This window comes from Heptranchias perlo, chromosome 25, assembly GCF_035084215.1.
Source record: "Heptranchias perlo isolate sHepPer1 chromosome 25, sHepPer1.hap1, whole genome shotgun sequence".
NCBI lineage: Eukaryota > Metazoa > Chordata > Chondrichthyes > Hexanchiformes > Hexanchidae > Heptranchias > Heptranchias perlo.
Window position 1 is genome coordinate 9,371,952 of NC_090349.1, and position 23,496 is coordinate 9,395,447.

Genomic DNA, 23,496 nt, shown 5'->3' on the forward strand with positions numbered 1-23,496 from the left:
CTCCATTTTATAAAGTACTGCATTTTGCAGAATGAATGCTGGGAGGGAAGGGCAAAATTTTCACTTACAAACAAAACAAAAAGCTACACATTTGGGGTCAGGTGAGAACTTCTTGCCAAACACCTACAATGGATTGAAACTTATGTACAAGCTTTGAAGAAGCTCCCTTGGTTTTGGCAATTCCTGTTGATGGACCATCTCATTTGATTTGCTTAAGAAGCAACATCTTGTATGGAATGCAGACGTACAGCAATTCCAAGAACTTCCATTTCTCCACTGTTTCTCACTATCTTCAGCATTCCCACATCCTTCTGGTAAGAAAATAAATAGTTCCTAAATCCCTCTTCAACACCAGGAGTATCTCTCTGACCCCTCCACCTGAATTAATGGGCCCTGAATTTCTGCTGGCATTATCCTGATTTCCTGTTGTAACGTGGGAGAGAGAGATCAGCAGATCCCCCAGAGAAGGAGTAAAATGCTGTTTACACCGTTTCTCCAGGGGTTCCACCGATTTGCGAAGATCCAACAGGAGAGCCGGACAACCTGCATGGAAATTCAGGGCCGTTGTCAAACCGGTTTCCAAGTGTTTAGACTGGCTCTCTAACTAATCCCCACCCTAAATTGGTCTCGTAACAGTCTCTCCCACCCATAATCTCCACTTCAAACCAGTCTTGGATGCCTCTCTGATCATCCTCCTTCAAACTAAGAGTATCTGCAATCACAGAAATGTAAAATAAGCATTTACAAGAATTTGGCAGTCATAGAAAATGAATATGCTGCTGTTTTATTTATTGAACACAGATCTTTAAGGCAACATTGCCTCAATAACACTTTCTGGTAGTATCTGTCACACATCAACATTATTCTGAGCACCAGATGCAAATACAAGATAGATGATGTACCAACCCCACCTAGTTTATATACAAGTGGAAACAGGTTAACAGGTAGCGTTAAGATCCTGAGAAAGCTACTTCCAGTTGGGTTACCCTATATCCAGTATTATACAGGATGCACAGCAAGGAGGTGGTGACATGCTCACACAGGCCCCATTGCACCATATCCCAACAATCTGGCAGCTTGTGACATCAGGTGTGGCCAACTTCCCCTATTTGTCTTTTCCGTCACTTAGAGGCAAATGCCATTCAGCTGGTGGATTCTTCCTCATTTCCCAGACTGGGAAGTGCCTGTTTTGTTCTAATAACCGCCTCTTCTCACTCTCGCATAAAGCTGTCTGTAAATTTAAAACAAACTTCAATGGTTAGATCCACATTAGCAGCAGCTTCTGGCTGAAAGCTAAAACTCTTGTGAAAGAAGCCCAGTGAGGAGGCATCGCATTGAAGAAAAACCATTCGGGGGAGCTCAACAACAAAACAAAAACCAAAAGACATGACTTTGAGAAGGCATTAGGGTGCAGAAAAGATTTCCTAGAATGGTTCCAGGGACAAGGGACTTCAGATACGTGGATAGACTGGAGAAGCTGGGATTGTTCTCCTTAGAGCGGAGAAGGTTGAGAGGAGATTTGATAGAGGTGTTCAAAATCATAAAGGGTCTAGACAAAGTAGATAGAGAGAAACTGTTCCCATTGGCAGAAGGGTCAAGAACCAGAGGACACGGATTTATGGTAATTGGCAAAAGAACCAAAGGCGACATGAGGAAAAGCTTTTTTTTTTAAAAAACACAGCGAGTGGTTATGATCTGGAATGCACTGCCTGAAAGGGTGGTGGAGGCAGATTCAGTTGTGGCTTTCAAAAGGGAATTGGATAAGTACTTGAAGGAAAAAAATTTGCAGGGCTACAGGGAAAGGGTAGGGAATGGGACTTGCTGAATTGTTCTTGCGGAGAACCGGCACCGGCTCAATGGGCTGAATGGTCTCCTTCTGTGCTGTAACCACTCTGGTTCTGTGATTCTATGACTTCTTGCTAGGACAGTTCCTTGGGAGCCTGCCGGTATCTTGCCCAAGAATCCATTATTCACATGCACACCTCAACAATGGGTGTCGGCCGGCTATTCATAACAGAGTAACAAATACAGGTTTAGTTTATTCCAATTCAAAACACTTTACAATTATCCTGGAATGCATTTCCTAATTGTGCCATATATTGAAGAATTGGACAGAAACTTCTCAAGGTTGTATCATACTCAAGGGGTTCAGATAACAATATGTGACAGAAAAGCAGTTTATCAACTGAACCCAAAGTATGTGTCATACCTCTCCCTTTGTGTTCTGCTGCTAGGCGTTTATTTAATGCTGACAGTTTTCACCATACCACTATCTTGGTGACCTGTGAGTTTTGCAATGTGGCTCCGTATCATGAATCAACATATTGCAAAGAGAATTTGATCAGCTCCATTCATACTTTTCCTAACGACCCTCAATTACATTCCTTATCCAACACTTTTTTTAAAAAGAAATAGAAGTGCAGATCACAGTCACTATATTGTGGAGTGAAAACATCCAAAGTCGCTAGCTTCACATCCTTCTGAAAGTGCAGTGTCATAGTGTCATAGAGTTATACAGCACGGATAGAGGCCCTTCGGCCCATCGTGTCCGTGCCGGCCATCAAGCCCTGTCTACTCTAATCCCATATTCCAGCATTTGGTCCGTAGCCTTGTATGCTATGGCATTTCAAGTGCTCATCCAAATGCTTCTTGAATGTTGTGAGGGTTCCTGCCTCCACAACCCTTTCAGGCAGTGAGTTCCAGACTCCAACCACCCTCTGGGTGAAAAAGTTCTTTCTCAAATCCCCTCTAAACCTCCCGCCTTTTACCTTGAATCTATGTCCCCTTGTTATAGTACCCTCAACGAAGGGAAAAAGCTCCTTAGTATCCATCCTATCTGTGCCCCTCATAATTTTGTACACCTCAATCATGTCCCCCCTCAGCCTCCTCTGCTCCAAGGAAAACAAACCCAATCTTCCCAGTCTCTCTTCATAGCTGAAGCGCTCCAGCCCTGGTAACATCCTGGTGAATCTCCTCTGCACCCTCTCCAAAGCGATCACATCCTTCCTGTAGTGTGGCGACCAGAACTGCACACAGTACTCCAGCTGTGGCCTAACCAGTGTTTTATACAGCTCCATCATAACCTCCTTGCCCTTATATTCTATGCCTCGGCTAATAAAGGCAAGTATCCCATATGCCTTCTTTACCACCTTATCTACCTGTTCCGCCGCCTTCAGGGATCTGTGAACTTGCACACCAAGATCCCTCTGACCCTCTGTCTTGCCTAGGGTCCTCCCATTCATTGTGTATTCCCTTGCCTTGTTAGTCCCTCCAAAGTGCATCACCTCGCACTTTTCCGGGTTAAATTCCATTTGCCACTGTTCCGCCCATCTGTATCGTCCTGCAGACTGAGGCTATCCTCCTCGCTATTTACCACCCTACCAATTTTTGTATCATCAGCGAACTTACTGATCATACCTTTTACGTTCATATCCAAGTCATTAATGTAGACCACAAACAGCAAGGGACCCAGCACCGATCCCTGTGGTACCCCACTGGCCACAGGCTTCCAGTCACAAAAACAACCTTCGACCATCACCCTCTGCCTTCTGCCACTAAGCCAGTTTTGTATCCAAAGTGCCAAGGCACCCTGGATTCCATGGGCTCGTACCTTCTTGACCAGTCTCCTGTGGGGGACTTTATCGAAGGCCTTACTGAAATCCATGTATACCACATCCACTGCGTTATCCTCATCCACACGCCTAGTCACCCCCTCAAAAAATTCAATCAAATTAGTCAGACATGATCTTCCCTTGACAAAGCCATGTTGACTATCCCTGATTAATCCTTGCTTCTCCAAGTGGAGACTAATTGTGTCCTTCAGAATTTTTTCCAATAATTTTCCTACCACTGATGTTAGGCTCACTGGCCTGTAGTTCCCCGGTTTTTCCCTACTCCCCTTCTTGAATAATGGTACTACATTAGCGGTTCTCCAGTCCTCTGGCACATCCCCTGTGGCCAGAGAGGTTCTGAATATATGTGTTAGAGCCCCCGCAATCTCCTCCTTTGCCTCACACAAAAAGATTATACTCATATTCTCCAATTCTGTAACCACCTTTCCAAACACAGGGTAACCTGTATGCAAAGAAAATTAGGCATCGAATAGCTCTAAGTGGTCAAGATGAAAGGAATACCTCGTTGGCTAGTAAGTGTACTTTTCCTGACATGTTGGGTGCCAGTTTATTTTTGCTGCCTGCCTGGTAAAGCCCAATAATTTATATGTTACATTAGTCCGGTCCTATCCCAATATCACATTTGTTCTCATCTGGGCATCTACATTCCAACACTGTTCCTTGAGGTCTGAATCCCAAGTCCCAAATCTATAGGAAATATTTCTTAAAAGTTTCTTAAAAGTCAAAACTAGTGGCTGTAAAGACCTGTCTACTCAAACTTTTTCTTTTAAAACTGAAGTGTGCTTCTGAACAACTGGCAAGTAAAATAATCTGAACAATGAAAAGAAAATATGATTAACACTTTCACCTGGAGAGCTGAAGAACTATATTCCAACCTGGATCACCATTTTATGAAACTAGGACAAGTTTTATTTTTCCAAAAAGTTGAATTGACAAACCGTAGGGTCCACAGCAGTTCCTACAGAGTCCGTGACGTCAGATTTCTGTCTAGCTGGACAATGGTGTACTGCGCACCATGACCACTGACTCTTCGGAGTTCTGTATTCTAGATCTTTTTCTATTTGTTGACTGACCGCGTCTTTCGGATGAGACGTTAAACCAAGGGCTCACCTGCCCTTTCAGGTGGACGTAAAAGATCCCATAGCACTATTTGGAGAACATGGGAATATAGAAACGGGAGTAGGCCATTCAGCCTCTCAAGCCTGTTCCACCATTCAATTAGACAATGGATAATCTGTACCTCAACTCCATTTACCTGCCATTGCTCCATAGCCCCGGATACCCTGACCTAACTAAAATTTATCGCACTCAGTCTTGACCCAGCATCCACAGCCTTTTGGGAGAGAGAATTCCACATTTCCACTACCCTTCGTATAAAGAAGGGCGTCCTGATTTCACTTCTAAATGGCCCAGTTCTAATTTGAAGATTGTGCCCCCTTGTTCTAGATTTCCCCACCAGAGGAAATAGCTTCTCCATATCTACCCTATTGAATTATTTATCAATTTAAAGACCTCAATTAGATCACCCCTTAACCTTCTAAATTTAAGAGAATACAAACCAAGTTTATGCAACTTGTCCTCATAATTTAACCCTTTGAGCCCTGGTATCATTCTGAGAGTAGGGGCATTCTCCAGGTGTCCTGGTGAATATTTAATCCTCAAACAGAAGCAGATTATCTGGTCATTTATTTCACTGCTGTTTGTGGGACCTTGCTGTGTGCAAATTGGCAGCCATATTTCCCTATATTACAACAGTGACTGCACTTCAAAAGTATTTTGTTGGCTGTAAAGCGCTTTGGGACATCCTGAAAGCCGCCAAATACATGCAAGTTTGTTCATTCTTTCTTGACTAACATGTTATTTTTGTTACTGTATATTAATCAAATAATTCTTCTGCAATTCTTCCTTTCGGTAGCTGAAACATTCTCTCAGTAGTTAGTATAAGTCCCCGATTTTTGCTGGGATCCCCTGCTCCCAACAGTCCCAACCTGTGGAGGGGAACAGTCAACCATGATTCCCATTTCATGATCATCAGTCAGTGACTCCTAATGACATGTGCATTTGGACATCAGGCGACAAGGTTAGTCTCAGTTGTGATACCTCCCACAGAAACAGTCATCATTAAAGTTTACACATTAAAAATGGTTACTTCAACTGAAGGGCTGCTGTCACTCATACACCAGTATCCAACACAAGTCACTGCCTTCAGAAGAGGAGAGAAAAGTTAGAGAATAACTTTTAAACAAAAAGATTAAAATAAGAAAATGGAAAGCATATTTCAGAAAGCAATCCCAAGAAAAATCAGGGTGCTATTTGGCTAAATCCAGATGTACTGTATGTATAATATACAACTTGTTTTCACAACTTTCACCTTAGCCTCTCCAGACTTATGATTTTCCCATTCCATGCAACTGTTGTAATCTTTTTTCCACTGCTTACACGAGGGGAACGCTCCATACGTGTAGTAGTGATGAAAGAGATTCCGCAGATTCCGACAGTGCTTCCACTCACTCCAGTAATCATCGCACATCCGAGGAGGCTGCAATGACACGATTGGCAGTTAAAGGTCAGGGGAAGTTGACGGAAAACAGACATTGTGAAAGCAGCTTAGGTCAGGGAGCAAGAATGCTGCCTGCCATTTCCCCCTGCAGTAAACCTATATTTAATGCTATTTCCCATCCATAAAGTCAGTCCCTAAGAACCAGAATTCATACTGTCTGTGTGAGTACACAGCTCAGCTGCACTGTGCTGGACCTGCCCGTGTGAATGAAGAACTGTATCGTGCCAGAACTGGTTGTGAGTGTGTGCAGTGCATTATCGGTCCTGATCTTTGAAAAACAGCCAAGCATCTACAAAATAATATTTGAGATTTATTAAATTCCAAACTGATTTTTAAAAAATATTAAATGCAGCTACTCAGCAACACACACACAGCAGAACCCGGCATGCTGTCCTAACACAGTGGATTTGCACCATTACTAAAATTATTTGGTTCATCTGACTCTCGAATTCTATCCTGTCCAGTTAAGGAAGGATAAACTTGCTTTAGAAGCGGTGCAGCGAAGGTTCACTAGATTGATTCCAGTGATGAGAGGGTAGTCCTACAAAGAGAGACGAGTAGAATGGGTCTATACTCTCTGGAGTTTAGAAGAATGAGAGGTGATTTATTTGAAATATATAAGATTTTGAGAGGGCTTGACAGGGTAGATGCTGACAGGCTGTTTCCCCTGGCTGGAGAGTTTAGAACTAGGGGGCATAGTCTCAGGATAAGTCAGCCATTTAGGACTGAGATGAGATGAAATTTCTTCACTCAGAGGGTTGTAAATCTTTGGAATTCTATACCCCAGAGGGCTGTGGATGCTGAGTCATTCAGTATATTCAAGACTGAGATCAATAGATTTTTGGACTCTAGGGGAATCAAGGGATATGGGGATCGGGCAGGAAAGTGGAGTTGAGGTCAAAGATCAGTCATGATCTGAATGAATGGCGGAGCAGGCTCGAGGGCTGTAGGTTCTACTCCTGCTCCTATTTCTTATGTTCTTATATTCATAGAATCATAGAATCATAGAAAGTTACGGCACAGGAGGCGGCCATTCGGCCCATCGTACCCCTCAGATAATGAAGCACTCCGTGCCCACATGCAGCAAGACCTGGACAACATCCAGGCTTGGGCCGATAACTGGCAAGTAACATTCGCGTCAAACAAGTGCCAGGCAATGATCATCTCCAACAAGAGAGAGTCTAACCATCTCCCTTTGACATTCAACAGCATTACCATCGCCGAATCCCCCACCATCAACATCCTGGGGGTCACCATTGACCATCCATATAAATACTGTGGCGACAAGCGCAGGTTAGTGGCTGGGTATTCTGCGGCGAGTGACTCACCTCCTGACTCCCCAAAGCTTTTCCACCATCTACAAGGCACAAGTCAGGAGTGTGATGGAATACTCTCCACTTGCCTGGATGAGTGCAGCTCTAACAACACTCAACAAGCTCGAAGTCATCCAGGACAAAGCAGCCCGCTTGATTGGCACCCCTTCCACCACCCTAAACATTCACTCCCTTCACCACCAGCGCACTATGGCTGCAGTGTGTACCATCCACAGGATGCGCTGCAGCAACTCGCCAAGGCTTACTCGACAGCACCTCCCAAACCCACGACCTCTACCACCTAGAAGGACAAGGGATGGTGTGTGACTTGGAGGGGAACAACACCACCTGCACGTTCCTCTCCAAGTCACACACCATCCCGACTTGGAAATATATCGCCGTTCCTTCATCGTCGCTGGGTCAAAATCCTGGAATTCCCTACCTAACAGCACTGTGGGAGAACCTTCACCACAATGACTGCAGCAGTTCAAGAAGGCGGCTCACCACCACCTTCTCAAGTGCAATTAGGGATGGGCAATAAATGCCGGCCTCGCCAGCAACACCCACATCCCATGAACGAATAAAAAAACAATGCTGGCCAAAAGAGCTATCCAGCTTAATCGCACTTTCCAACTCTTGGTCCGTAGCCCTCTAGGTTATGGGACTTCAAGTGCACATCTAAGTGCTTTTAAAATGAATTGAGGGTTTCTGCCTCTACCACCCTTTCAGGCAGTGAGTTCCAGAACCCCTTCAGCCTCGGTGAAAAAAAATTCTCCTCAGCTCCCCTCTAATCCTTCTACCAATTACTTTAAATCTATGCCCCCTGGTCACTGACCCCTCTGCTAAGGAAAAGAGGTCCTCCCTATCCACTCTATCTAGAAACATAGAAAATAGGAGCAAGAGTCAGCCATTCAGTCCTGCTCCACCATTCAAAATGATCATGGCTGATCGTCTAACTCAGTACTATGTTCCCGCTTATTCCCCATATCCCTTTAGCATTAAGAAATATATCTATCTCCTTCTTGAATACATCTAATGACTTGGCCTCCACTGCCTTCTGTGGTAGAGAATTCCACAGGTTCACCACCCTCTGAGTAAAGCAATTTCTCCTCATCTCGGTTCTAAATGGCATACCCCGTATCCTGAGACCGTGACCCCTGGCTCTGGACTCCCCAGCCATCGGGAACATCCTCCCTGCATCTAGTCTGTCTAGTCCGTCTAGTCCTGTTGGAATTTTATATGTTTCTATGAGATCACCTCTCATTTTTCTAAATTCTAGTGAATATAGGCCTAGTCGACCCAATCACTCCTCATACATCAGTCCTGACATCCCAGGAATCAGTCTGGTAAACCTTCGTTGCACTCCCTCCATGGCAAGGACATCCTTCCTCAGATAAGGAGACCAAAACGGCACACGATACTCCAGATGTGGTCTCACCAAGGCCCTGTATAACTGCAATAAGACATCCCTGCTCCTGTACTCAAATCCTCTTGCAATGAAGGCCAACATACCATTCGCCTTCCTAACTGCTTGCTGCACCTGAATGCTCGCTTTCAGCAACTGGTGCACAAGGACACCCAAGTCTCGTTGCACATCCCCTTTTCTCAATCTATCACCATTCAGATAATATTCTGCCTTTCTGTTTTTACAACCAAAATGGATAACCTCACATTTGTCCACATTATACTGCATCTGCCATGTTCTTGCTCACTCACCCAACTTGTCTAAATCACATTGGAGCCTCTTAGCATCCTCCTCACAGCTCACATTCCACCCCAGCTTTGTGTCATCTGCAAACTTGGAAATGTTACATTTAGTTCCCTCATCCAAATCACTGATATATATTGTGAATAGCTGGTACCCCACTAGTCACTGCCTACCACCCGGAAAAAGACCCGTTTATTCCTACTCTCTGCTTCCTGTCTGTCAACCAATTCTCAATCCATGGAAGTATATTCCCCCCAATCCCATGTGCTTTAATTTTGCACACTAACTTCTTGAGTGGAACCTTATCAAAAGCCTTCTGAACATCCAAATACACCACATCCACTGGTTCTCCCCTATCTATTCTACTAGTTACATCTTCAAAAAACTCCAGTAGATTTGGTAAGCATGATTTCCCTTTCATAAACCCGTGCTGACTTTGTCCAATCCCGTTAATGCCCTCCAAGTGTTCTGTTATCACATCTTTTATAATAGATCCGAGCATTTTCCCCACTACTGATAATAGGCTAACTGGCCTGTAATTATAATCTAGTCCCCATCATAATTTTATATACCTCAATTAAATCTCCCTTCAGCCTCCTCTGTTCCGAAGAACACAACCCCAGCCTATCCAATCTTTTCTCACAGCTAAAATTCTTCAGCCCTGGCAACATCCTCAAATCTCCTCTGTACTCTCTCTACTGCAATCATATCTTTCTTGTAATGTGGTGACCAGAAATGTACACAATATTCAAGCTGTAGCCTAACCGATGTTTACTATAGTTCCAGCATAACCCCCCTTATGTGCTTATGAGTGGTGTGTCAGGAACTTTCTAAAACCGAAAGCAGGTCTGATTTTTAAACCAGATGTAAGCACATTTTGCATTTACTCCTGCAGCTGGTAATGTGGAGAAATCAGATCATTCAACCTTTGCACTGAATCAATAAAACAAACAGAACTCAGGCCACATCTTTGTATAACAGAATGTAAACCTATGGTTTATTCTGCAACCTCATGCATTCTCCTATCCACAGTCCAGGCTCCCCCCACCGAGGCCCTCACCCCAGGCTCCCGCTCCCACTCCCCCTACCCTCACCCCAGGCTCCCGCTCCCACTCCCCCTACCCTCACCCCAGGCCCCAGCTCCCACTCCCCCTACCCAGGCCCCCGCTCCCACTCCCACTCCCCCGTTCCCACTCCCTCGCCCTCTCCCCCTACCGAGGCCCCCGCTCCCCCTACCCAGGCCCCCGCTCCCCCTACCCAGGCCCCCGCTCCCCCTACCCAGGCCCCCGCTACCCCCGCCCACTCCCCCCACCCAGGCCCTCACTCCCACTCCCCCTACCCAGGCCCTCACTCCCACTCCCCCTACCCAGGCCCTCACTGCCAGGCTCCCACTCCCACTCCCACTCCCAGGCTCCCACTCCCACTCCCACTACCCAGGCCCTCACCCCAGGCTCCCGCTCCCACTACCCAGTCCTTCACCCCAGGCTCCCGCTCCCCCCACCCTGGCCCTCACTCCCACTCCCCCCACCCAGGCCCTCACTCCCAGACTCCCACTCCCCCGACCCCGGCCCAGGCCCTCACCCCAGACTCCCACTCCTCCCACCCTCACTCACCCTCCAGACCTCCCTCTTCGCCATCTTTCCTCCAGCTGGTCCACAGTTGTCTGACGGACATCGCACGCAACCAATCACCGTCAAGTCTGAGTCACGTTTCCCGCCCCTACCACCTAAGTGACAGTAACTCAGCCAATCCGCTTTAAAGAAAAACCTGGCACATTAATATTCAAAAGTACATTGAGCCAATCAGCGCAGAGATGGGGCGGGGTTTCTTCAATTGTGACCTCATCGCACCCAGCCAGGGCTGTGGTGCGCTCCTGATCTCAGCAGCATTGTAACTTTTAAAGGGACAATTACTCATCCCTTCTGTTGTAATAAATAACTAAATAAATAACTAATGCAGCTTTATGTAGTTTCACTCTGACGGTAACAGAAATGCTCTGAGTTTTGTTTGATTTATCCTCGGGTAAAAAAAAACCTTGCGGGTTTTGTTCCTCACGTTCAATCGTGGCTTTCAAAAGGGAACTGGATAAGTGCTTCAGGGGAAAAAATTGCAGGGCTATGGGGATAGGGTGGGGAAGTGGATTGCTCTTGCAGACAGCCAGCGTGGACTCGACAGGCCGATTGGCCTCCTTCGGTGCTGTAACCATTCTATGATTCTATCAGAGATTGGGGTAGGAACATAGGAACAGGAGTCGGCCATTCAACCCCTCGTACCTGCTCCGCCATTTGATAAAATCATGGCTGATCTGTGATCTAACTCCATATACCTGCCTTTGGCCCATATCCCTTAATAGCTTTGGTTGCCAAAAAGCTATCTATCTCACATTTAAATTTAGCAATTGAGCTCATATCAATTGCCGTTTGCGGAAGAGAGTTCCAAACTTCTACCACCCTTTGTGTGTAGAAATGTTTTCTAATCTCGCTTCTGAAAGGTCTGGCTCTAATTTTTAGATTGTGCCCCCTACTCCTAGAATCCCCAACCAGCGGAAATAGTTTCTCTCTATCCACCCTATCTGTTCCCCTTAATATCTTATGAACTTCGATCAGATCACCCATTAACCTTCGAAACCCCAGAGAATACAACCCCAATTTGTGTAATCTCTCCTCGTAACTTAACCCTTGAAGTCCGGGTATCATTCTAGTAAACCTACGCTGCACTCCCTCCAAGGCCAGTATGTCCTTCCAAAGGTGCGGTGCCCAGAACTGCTCACAGTATTCCAGGTGCAGTCTAACCAGGGTTTTGTATAGCTGCAGCATAACTTCTGCCCCCTTGTACTCTAGTCCTCTAGATATAAAGGCCAGCATTCCATTAGCCTTCTTGATTATTTTCTGCACCTGTTCATGACACTTCAATGATCTATGTACCTGAACCCCTAAGTCCCTTTGGACATCCACTGTTTTTAACTTTTTGCCATTTAGAAAGTACCCTGTTCGATCCTGTTTTGATCCAAAGTGGATGACCTCACATTTGTCTACATTGAATTCCATTTGTCACAGTTTTGCCCATTCACCTAATCTATCAATATCGCTTTGTAGTTTTATGTTTTCATCTACACAACTTACAATGCCACCAATCTTTGTGTCATCAGCAAACTTAGATATGAGACTTTCTATGCCTTCATCTAAGTCGTTAATAAATATTGTGAATAATTGAGGCCCCAAGACAGATCCCTGCGGGACTCCACTAGTCACATCCTGCCAATGTGAGTACCTAGCCATTATCCCTACTCTCTGTCGCCTTTCACTCAGCCAATTTCCTAACCAAGTCCATACTTTTCCCTCGATTCCATGGGCTTCTATCTTAGCTAACAGTCTCTTATGTGGGACCTTATCAAATGCCTTCTGGAAGTCCATATAAGTAACATCCATTGACATTCCCCTGTCCACTACTTTAGTCACCTCTTCAAAAAATTCCATCAGGTTTGTCAGGCACGACCTACCTTTCACAAATCCATGCTGGCTCTCTGATTAACTGAAAATTCTCAAGGTGTTCAGTCACCCTATCCTTAATTATAGACTCCAGCATTTTCCCCAAAACAGACGTTAGGCTAACTGGTCTATAATTCCCTGGTTTCCCTCTCTCACCTTTCTTAAAATAGTGGATAGAGTTCATTAGAGAACAGATTGTACCTGGTTCGTGGTTGGTTCTGGCTCCATGAGACAAACCAAATCTGTGCTGCACATCGACAAGCCTCAGATGTCCAACCTCTCGTACTGCCTCAGACCTTTGGCCTCATGCTGTGTCAGACAACTGGCCCCCTCCCCTCATCTCCTGTGTTTCCATCTTCTGTCTGCCAGCCTGTAATCTGTTATCAGCCCTGTGTCACTTCTGCTCAGTCTGTGATGTCAGTCAGATCTCACATCTGCTCACTGTGTGATATCAGTCCTGTGTCACGCCTGCTCATTCTGTGATATCAGTCCTGTGTCACATCTGCTCACTGTTTGATATAAGTCCTGTGTCACATCTGCTCAGTGCATAATATCAGTCCTGTGTCACATCTGCTCACTGCATAATATCAGTCCTGTGTCACATCTGTTCATGTGATATCAGCCCTGTGTCACATCTGCTCATGTGATATCAGTCCTGTGTCACGTCTGCTCACTCTGTGATATCAATCCTGTGTCACGTCTGCTCAATCTGTGGTGTCAGCCCTGTATCATAGAATTATAGACTCTTACAGCACAGAAGGAGGCCTTTCAGCCCATCATGCCTGTGCCGGCTCTTTGAAAGAGCTTTCCAATTAGTCGCACTCCCCTGCCATTTCCCCACAGACCTGCAAATTTGTCCTTTTTCAAGTATATATCCAATGACCTTTTAGAAGTTACTATTGAATCTGTTTCCACCACCCTTTCAGGCAATGCATTCCAGATCATAACAACTCACTTCATGAAAAAAATTCTCATCTCCCCCCTGGTTCTTTTGACAATTATCTTGAGTCTGTGTCTTACATGTCTATAGGTTTGTGTAATCACGCTTGTCTCAATGTTGTCACTGAGTTGTTACTGCAAATACTGTTCCTCAGTCAGAAGGTTGTAAATTCAAACCCAGCTCCAAGATTTTTAATGTTAATCTAGGCTGATACTTCTATCCACTATTGAGGAAGTGAGACAATGTCAGATGTGCATCCTTCAGGTGAGCTGATTCTATAACAGGCAGTTCTCTAGGTATCCTGATCAATATTTCTCCATCTCAGAAGCCTAGATACTAGAAAGAGAGAAACAAGAGTAGGAAAATATCATGGGCTAAAACCGAAAGAGAAGGCTTAGCTTTTAGAAGTTTAAAACAGAGTTAGAATTCTAAGAAATTTTTAAGTTTTCTTTGCAATAACTATTGAGTGTGAGCAAAAAGGAGTTACACACGGAGTTTGTGAAGAAAAATATAAACAAATAAAAATAACAATTAAAATGAAGGTAGAATTCAACTGATTACATGTGAGTAATGGTTCCACTTTAATATTGGGGTAAAGATGAAGGGAGTAGCGCATAGGGTAGATAAGAAGTTGATTTAATATGCACTGGTCTTATAAACCTTCCAATAGCCCAATAAGATCAGAATGCTAATGGAAGAGATCTGGGAGCAGGTCACCCACTCTATTGGCATGTGGTGCAAAGAGGGAGGCAACAAAGGTCATACAACATGAAGAGTTTCCTCTTCAAGGTAGCTGCTTTGAATTCTTGAGTGCCTCACTAAACATTGTATGTAAGTAATTTTTTTCTGGAAACATAGTGAGAGAGGACCCATAACTCACAAGCGAACAAGTAGACAGGAACTGGCTATTCCTTCAATCCTTACTCTGCTTTCTGTGTATATAACAGCTGCAGAACAACATTACTACCTCTTGTTTCTCTTTAGGCATGATTAGCTTCAATCTTGAAGATCTTCTAAAGGGTGGATGAAGTATTTAGCTCAGAGGACCATCTCCAGATACTACTACTGTCACAAGTGAGTTAAGCACTAATATTGAATCAGTCATTTCATACCTTTGTACAAAAGACAGGGGATTCAAATCTCTTCCAAGTTCGGGATCAGCCATTTTGTGGGAAGAAATGGTAGCCCCATATTTCCCATATAAGCAGGATGGTGTGGTCGACCATGTCATAGGCTACAGAGAGGTCGAGCGGGATGAGGAGGAATAATGCACCATAGTCACAGTCACAGAGAATGCAATTGGTAACTTTGGTTAGGGCTATTTCGGTGTTGTGGCAAGGGCAGAAATGTGATTGGAGAGATTCAAAGAGTGTGTTCTGGAGCATGGAATATTTTTAAAACTGAATTTCATGCGACATATCATCCTTGACAGCAAATGTGGCCATAAAGGAAATACTCATCTCCAATAGCAGGCCTCAATATATTTTTTTCTCATTACATGTTGATACACTAAATAAACTTCAAAACAGCAGTGCAAAAGCTGTGGAATGGATTTCCAGTCTTCAGTTCAAAATTTAAATTCCCCATCCTCAATCTTTGCCCCTCTTCTCCTGAAGACATTGACTCGAACTAACGGTGAGTGTTGCCAGGATACTCAACTGTGGAGAATACTGCTGCTGAGTCCAATCCAGTCCTCACTGAACATCCAATACACACACACACACACACACAGCAAGAGTCACTATATAGTGATCAGGAATAGGAACCATGGCTGATTTTTCCACCCACACTCTAGCCAGGGGCGCTGATGCCAATTGTAACTCTCTGATTAACTTGGTTCAAATCTTGATGGCAACTGGGAGAAGCATCAAAAGATAGTTTAGATGTTATGCCAGTGACGGTGAATGATTAGAGGATTCAGTCATGGTGTGTCTTTGCCTAACCTCACTGAGCTTCAATCTTTACAAAATGATTCATGTGCGAACTTACTTATGCAGTCGCTTGGCAATTCTCCCGATTGTTCAATTGGTAATACAAATCATGGTGCAGAATTGAGCCACACAGAAGTGTACCAATTTTCAACAGTTCAGATCTGATCAAATACATGAACCTTAACTCTGTTTTCTGTGTCAAGTTAGGTTCAGTTGGCGATCTCACCTCTGCACAGTGTTTTTGGAGGTCTTTGGTAACCTCATGAACAAAACCTTTTCTGTTTGTTCAGGAGGTCACCAAAGATCCCACAGCAGTATTTGAAGAATTAGACTGTGATGTTTTAACGTGATAATACTTTATAAATGTGACTGTTATGCAAATATCAATAACATATTAAAAATCTTAAGTCTGCATGTAGTTCCTGTTAATTTTTCCATTATAATTTCCTATGTCCATATTTATAACGTAAACTGCCTTTGTAATTGTGCCACACTGTAATTACACCCTCCTGCCAGTGGTGATGTTTTAGCACCTCAATTTTGTGTTCCTCCGCTCCTCAGTCTGTACTTCAGGGAAATCCTTGACCCAAATCGTGCTGGAAAAATAATGGCGAGTTCACGACGTGCACCGCAAGGTGCCCCACTCCAGCAAGACTTGGGCTCTTATGTTTCAACTACTGTGCTCTGCTTCCCAAGTTGCCTAAATTTTGCTATTTAACTTTAAATACTAATGCAAAAATCAAAATATCATGTAAAAATAAGGACAAAATGCCTGACTTTAAAATAGGGACTGAATTACTTCTGCATGCCCTGGTCCAATTATCCCCTGCCCAATAACCCCACTTCACCTGAAGACTGTACTTGATCTTGATTACTTGTGTGCATCGTCCTAGAGACCATAGAAATAGAATAGAATCATAGAATGGTCACAGCACAGAAGGAGGCCATTCAGCCCATCTTGCCCATGCCGGCTCTTTGTAAGAGCAATCCAGTTAGTCCCATTCCCCCATTCTTTCCCTGTAGCCCTGCAAATTTTTTCCCTTCAAGTATTTATCCAATTCCTTTTTGAAAGCCACAATTGAATCTGCTTCCACCACCCTTTCAGGCAGTGCATTCCAGGTTATAACCACTTGCTGCGTAAAAAAGTTTTTCCTCATGTCACCTTTGGTTCTTTTGCCAATCACCTTAAATCTGTGTCCTCTGGTTCTCGACCCTTCCGCCAATGGGAAGAGTTTCTCTTTATTTACTTTATCTAAACCCTTCATGATTTTGAACACCTCTGTTAAATCTTCTCTCAACCTCCTCTGCTCTAAGGAGAACAACCCTAGCTTCTCCACTCTATCCATGTAACTGAAGTCCCTCATCCCTGGAACCATTCTAGTAAATCTTTTCTGCACCCTCTCTAAGGCCTTCACATCCTTCCTAAAGAGCAGTGCCCAGAATTGGACACAATACTCCAGCTGTGGCCGAACTAGTGTTTTATAAAGGTTCAACATAACTTGCTTGCTTTTGTACTCTATACTTCTATTTATAAAGCCCAGGATTCCGTATGCTTTTTTAACCACTTTCTCAAGCTATCCTGCCACCTTCAAAGATTTGTGCACATATACCCCCAGGTTTCTGTTCCTGCACCCCCTTTAGAATTGTACCATTTAGTTTATATTGCCTCTCCTCATTCTTCCTGCCAAAATGTATCACTTTGCACTTCTCTGCATGAAATTTCATCTGCCTTGAGTCCGCCCATTCCACCAACCTGTCTATATCCTCTTGAAGTCTATTACTATCCTCCTCACTGTTTACTACACTTCCAAGTTTTGTCTCATCTGCAAATTTTGAAATTGTGCCTGTGCACCCAAGTCCAAGTCATTAATATATATATATATAAAAAAAAAAGAAAAGCAGTGGTCTTAGTACCGACACCTGGGGAACCCCACTGTATGCTTTCCTCTAGTCCGAAAAACAACCATTCACCATTACTCTGTTTCTTGTTACTTGGCCAATTTCGTATCCTTGCTGCCACTGCCCCTTTTATTTCATGAGCATCAATTTTACTGACAAGCCTATTATGCGGCACTTTATCAAACACCTTTTGAAAGTCCATATACACATCAACCGCATTACCCTCATCAACCCTCTCTGTTACCTCATCAAAAAACTCAATCAAGTTAGTTAAACATGATTTGCCTTTAACAAATCCGTGCTGGCTTTCCTTTATTAATCCAAGTGACTATTAATTTTGTCCCAGATCATTGTTTCTAAACGCTTCCCCACCACCAAGATTAAACTGACTGGCCTATAGTTGCCAGGTATATCCTTACATCCTTTTTTGAACAAGGGTGTAACATTTGCAATTCTCCAGTCCTCTGGCACCACCCATGTATGAAAGGAGGATTGGAAGATTATGGCTTGCACCTCTGTAATTTCCATCTTTATTTCCAACATCAATCTAGGATGCAGCCCATCTGGACCAGGTGACTTATCTATTTTATATTGGTTGTCTTATGAGGAAAAATTGAACAGGTTGGGTCTATACTCATTAGAGTTTAGAAGAATGAGAGGAGGTCTTATTGAAACATATAAAATTCTGAGGGGACTCGATAGGGAAAATGCTGAGAGGATGTTACCCCTCATGGGGGAATCTAAAACTAGGGGCATAGTCTCAGAATAAGGGGTCGCCCGTTTAAGACGGAAATGAGGAGGAATTTCTTCTCCCAGAGGGTCGTGAATCTTTGGAATTCTTTACCCCAAAAAGCTGTGGAGGCTGAGTCATTGAATACATTCAAGGCTGAGTTAGACAAATTTTTGATCAGCAAGGGAGTCAAAGGATATGGGGAAAAAGCAGGAAAGTGGAGTTGAGGTAAAAATCTCATTAAATGGCGGAGCAGGCTTGAAGGGCCAAATGGCCTACTCCTGCTCCTATCTCTTATGGTCTTATGGTCCAAATACAGCCAGCCTTTCTAGTACCTCCTCTATCAATTTTTAGCACATTTGGTATCTCAACTACCTCCTCTTTTACTGTGATTTTGGTAGCATCTTCTTCCCTGGTAAAGACAGATGCAAAGTACTCATTTAGTATCTCAGCTATGCCCTCTGCCTCCATGTGTAGATCTCCTTTTTGGTCCCTAATCGGTCCCACCCTTGCTCTTACTACCCGTTTACTATTTACATGCCTACAGAAGACTTTTTGCTCTGATGTCCCTCATGGTCACCTCATCATAAAAAAATTGCACAAAACAGAGTCTGCACATAGATCAACTTTCTGCAGACTGTGTTTGGTGTTTAATGATTAAGTCTAAAAAAATTTTTACCAAAGGTGTAAAATTTATTATGTATATTACCCAAGATCTGCACGATTAGCCAAACGATCATTGTGACCACATCGGGCTAGAATTTTCCTTTTTTTGTTTTTCCTCTGATTTTCTCCCTTCCTGTCTTGAAGGTAATGATTTTCACCAAGCTAATGGCTCTACCTGTTCCTACAGCTCTCCAATAGCTCAACCAGGTGACCGGATGAGCCTAGAGTTAGTGTTGGTCAGTTATTCGACCGTGAGCGACATCAGAGCCAAAGTCAATCCTGACCCTCGCTCGACATGGGCATTTAGTAGAGAGGGGCTCGCTGGATAGAAATTAGGTGCAGAAAACGTGGCTAATTTTTCCCCCTCACTAACTGAGGTCAACTAACTTGATTGAGATCTGCTAAATAGCACAGAGTATGGATTAACCTGGATCATCCTGGACTGTGTGGCTCGGTACCACATTGGATGATGCCTTTACCTATTCAACCATCAGATGGAGTCCCTTCCTTCCATCAGGTAAGTTCCCTTTCTTCCAGTTTTCATCCTCGCCTTCATCCTGCTCTGACCACGATAATGTTGCTTTCTCTTCAGAGTCAAACGTGGTTTTAGATGTACCCAAATCACTTGAGCAGATATGTAATACGATTTATGAATGCAGAACATTAGATTCTGCTCATGCAAGAGGAACATTTTTAAAATACAATTTTATGTCATTTATCCCCACCTCTTTAACTTCATATCACTGCTTGTAAGATCTGTGCAAGTGCTCCCTTCAACTGGCAGCTAAGAGGCACGAGGTACTACCCAGGCACAACACTCTCTCCAAGGAGATGGCACAACCTCTATCTGGGATGTCCCTCTCGGAATGAAAGGAGGTTTTCTCCCATATCATGGCAGTGAATCTTAGAACTCTAGTGGGGAGGCAGTGCTCCAGGCAAAACCAAAAAAACAATCTAACACGTTTGTAAATATTTATATTTAAGCATTTCAGTTCAGTTTGAATTGCTGAACTAAGTTAAGCTCCGCACACAGATTTGCAAACTACTTTTAATTCACAGTTTATTGAAGATGCCTCAACCCCAGAAAAATCTGAAGCGAGCAGCCATGTTCTTTTTTCATCTGGCACCTTCTTCTCCTTTGAGCATCTCACCTTGTTCCACCCCTCTGACCTCTCCTTTAAAATCCTCACCATGATATCTTCACTACTTTCCTCCCTCAGCCTCTGCACCAAGTGACTTTTCATCTTTGCTGATTTTTTTTTAATTCATTCATGGGATGTGGGCGTCACTGGCGAGGACAGCATTTATTGCCCATCCCTAATTGCCCTCAAGAAGGTGGTGGTGAGCCGCCTTCTTGAACTGCTGCAGTCCGTGTGGTGAAGGTTCTCCCACAGTACTGTTAGGAAGGGAGTTTAGGATTTTGACCCAGCGACGATGAAGGAATGGCGATATATTTCCAAGTCGGGATGGTGTGTGACTTGGAGGGGAATGTGCAGGTGGTGTTGTTCCCATGTGCCTGCTGCCCTTGTCCTTCTAGGTGGTAGAGGTCGGGGGTTTGGGAGGTGCTGTCGAAGAAGACTCGGCGAGTTGCTGCAGTGCATCCTATGGATGGTGCACACTGCAGCCATAGTGCGCCGATGGTGAAGGGAGTGAATGATTAGGGTGGTGGATGGGGTGCCAATCAAGCGGGCTGCTTTGTCCTGGATGGTGTCGAGCTTCTCGAGTGCTGTTGGAGCTGCACTCATCCAAGCAAGTGGAGAGTATTCTATCACACTCCTGACTTGTGCCTTGTAGATGGTGGAAAGGCTTTGGGGAGTCAGGAGGTTAGTCACTTGCCGCAGAATACCCAGCCTCTGACCTGCTCTTGTAACCACAGTATATATATGGCTGGTCCAGTTAGGTTTCTGGTCAATGGTGACACCCAGGATGTTGATTGTGGGAGATTCGGCAATGGTAATGCCATTGAATATCAAGGGGAGGTGGTTAGACTCTCTCTTGTTGGAGATGGTCATTGCCTGGCACTTGTCTGGCACGATTTCAACCTCCATCTCAACTCATCGTGCTCTCTCTCTCCTCTGAGCTCACTGCCCTCCTATCCTCCCTTAATCTCTCCCTCCATATAAACTCTCCTACCCATATTCATAGCCACCCCCTCGACCTTGCCATCTCATGCAGCCTCTCTACTTCCATTGTGTCAATCAGAGATAAGGCCATCTCTGGTCACTTCCTTGTATCCCCCTCCACCCACATCCCCCTTCCTCCTCCCAATCCCACTTCCTTCAATGTTTGCCCTGGAAGAAATTCTCCCCCAAGTCACTTACAACGGCATTTTCAAATTCCCAGTTGTCTAGCCTTTGGCCCTCCATTCACCACGACATTTCTGCAACTACCGATCTGCTCAGTCACACCCTCACCTCCACCTTTGATGCCCTTATCTCCATTAGAACCATTACCCTCTCTCACCCTGGTCGTTCCCCCTGGTACGGCTCTCATCTCCGCTCCCTTAAGTCCAAGGGACACAGACTTGGACGTTTTAGCCATTCATCACCAGATCGGTCGAGATCACATAAAGCACTATCAGGTTCTGCTCTCCTCTGCTCACTATTCCAGGGTCATCCTGGAATGCAAAGATAACCCCAGGCTTCTCTTCTCCACGACAAACCGACATCTTAAACCCCTCTTCCCTGCCTCCTCCATCCTCGCCTTCAACAAGTGCGAGGAACTTATGGACTACTTTATCACTAAGATTGAGATCATCCGTTCAGCTGCCTTTGCTGCTTCCTTCCCTTCCCATGGCCCACCAAGCCAAATTTCCCCTACGGTTCCCCATGCCCTAGCCCTCAACTTGCATCTTTCTCTAGTTTCTCTCCTTTCTCCCCTCATGCCCTCTCCGAGCTCATCTTGTCCATGAGACCCATCTCCTGCTCCCTCGACCCTATTTCCACCAAACTGCTGACCACCCAACTTCCCTTCCTGGCCCCCATGATATTGTTAACAGTTCTCTCTCCTCAGGTATTGTCCCCCTCCTCTTCAAATCTGCCATCATCAAAAAACCCACCCTTTACCCCTCTGTCCTTGCAAACTACCGCCCCATTTCTAACCTCTCTTTCCTCTCCAAAGTCCATGTCCATCTTTCCTGCAACTCCATGTTTGAATCCCTCCAATCAGGTTTCCACCCCTGCCAGAGTACTGAAATGGCCCTTATCAAAGTCACAAATGACATTCTATGTGACTGTGACCCTCCTCATCCTTCTCAACACGTCTGCAGCCTTTGACATGGTTGACCACACCATCCTCTGTCGTCCGGCTGGGTGGGACTGCGCTCGCCTGGTTCCATTCTTATCTATCCAGTCGTAGCCGGAGAATCACCTGCAATGGCTTCTCTTCCTGCTCCTGTACCGTTACCTCTGGAATCCCCCAAGAATCTATCCTTCGCCCCCTCCTATTTCTCATTTACATGCTGCCCTTCGGCAACATCATCCGAAAACACAACGTAAGGTTCCACATGTACGCTGATGACACCCAGCTCTGCCTCACCTCCACCTCCCTCGACCCCTCCACAGTTTCTGATTTTTCACACTGCTTGTCTGACATCCAGTACTGGATGAGCAAAAATTTCCTCTAACTAAATATTGGGAAGACCAAAGCTATTGTCTTCAGTCTCCACCACAAACTCCAATCCCTAGCCACTGACTCCATCCCTATTCCTGGCCACTGTCTGAGGCTGAACCAGACCATTCATAACCTTGTTCCATAACATTGTCCATCTCCGCCCCTACCTCAGCTCATCTAATGCTGAAACCCTCATTCATGACTTTGTTACCACTAAATTTGACTATTCCAATGCTCTTCTGGCCGGCCTCCCATCTTCCACCCTCCATAAACTTGAACTCACCCAAAACTCTGCTACCTGTATCCTAACTCACACCAAGTTCCGCTCACCCATCATCCCTGCGCTCACTGACCTACATTGGCGCCTGGTGCGGCAACGCCTCAATTTTAAAATTCTCATTCTTGTTTTTAAATCCCTCCATGGCCTCGCCCTCCCTATCTCTATAACCTCCTCCAGCCCTACAACCCACCGAGATCTCTGCGCTCCTCCGACTCTTGCCTCTTGCGCATCCCCGATTTTAATCGCTCCACCATTGGCGGCCGTGCCTTAAGCTCTAGAATTCCCTTCCTAAACCTCTCCACCTCGCGACCTCTCTCTCCTCCTTTAAGACGTTCCTTAAAACCTACCTCTTTGATCAAGCTTTTGCCCACCTGTCCTAATACCTCCTTATGTGGCTCGGTGTCAAATTTAGTTTGATAAGGCTCCTGTGAAGCGCCTTGGGACATTTTACTACGCTAATATAAATACAAGTTGTTGATGTTTTAAATCTTAAACAGATCTCTCTTTATTAGGGTTAGGATTCATCTCCATTTATATAAAATCATACTACCCAACGCAACAGCAGAAATTCCTATCGTCCACTTCCAGGATATATTCTGGGAAAGACAAATATGAATAAAATTAGAAAATATGAATATTAATAACAACTAGCAGCAATAATCATGATCATACTAGACACCATAGACCCTTTCACCCATCAACACTTAGTGTACACAGCGGAGCTTGGAGAGACTCCC

At 44.6% G+C, this 23,496-nt stretch overlaps 2 protein-coding genes across 5 annotated transcripts in view; both read right to left on the reverse strand.

Annotated features, from left to right (window-relative positions):
* Positions 1 to 763: 763 nt before the first annotated feature.
* Positions 764 to 10,922, reverse strand: c25h22orf39 (chromosome 25 C22orf39 homolog). Of its 4 annotated transcripts, none has more exons than XM_068005553.1 (3): positions 10,827 to 10,922; positions 6,004 to 6,171; positions 764 to 1,231 (listed from the first exon to the last, which is right to left on the reverse strand). In XM_068005553.1, exons 1-3 carry the CDS (start codon positions 10,848 to 10,850, stop codon positions 1,106 to 1,108), a joined length of 318 nt encoding a protein of 105 aa, XP_067861654.1. In that variant the 5' UTR covers positions 10,851 to 10,922; the 3' UTR covers positions 764 to 1,105. The 4 variants fall into 4 exon arrangements, with proteins under 4 accessions (XP_067861654.1, XP_067861655.1, XP_067861656.1 ...); XM_068005554.1 differs by having other exon boundaries at positions 10,836 to 10,878; XM_068005555.1 differs by lacking the exon at positions 10,827 to 10,922 and adding an exon at positions 10,088 to 10,111.
* A 12,308-nt stretch (positions 10,923 to 23,230) lies between these two features.
* Positions 23,231 to 23,496, reverse strand: part of LOC137341981 (peptidyl-prolyl cis-trans isomerase FKBP8-like) — a 28,486-nt gene continuing 28,220 nt past the window's right edge. Inside the window, exon 10 of the mRNA XM_068005541.1 lies at positions 23,231 to 23,355. Within this exon, the coding sequence (XP_067861642.1) occupies positions 23,281 to 23,355 (75 nt within the window). The 3' untranslated portion in view covers positions 23,231 to 23,280. The remainder of the gene's footprint in view (positions 23,356 to 23,496) is intronic.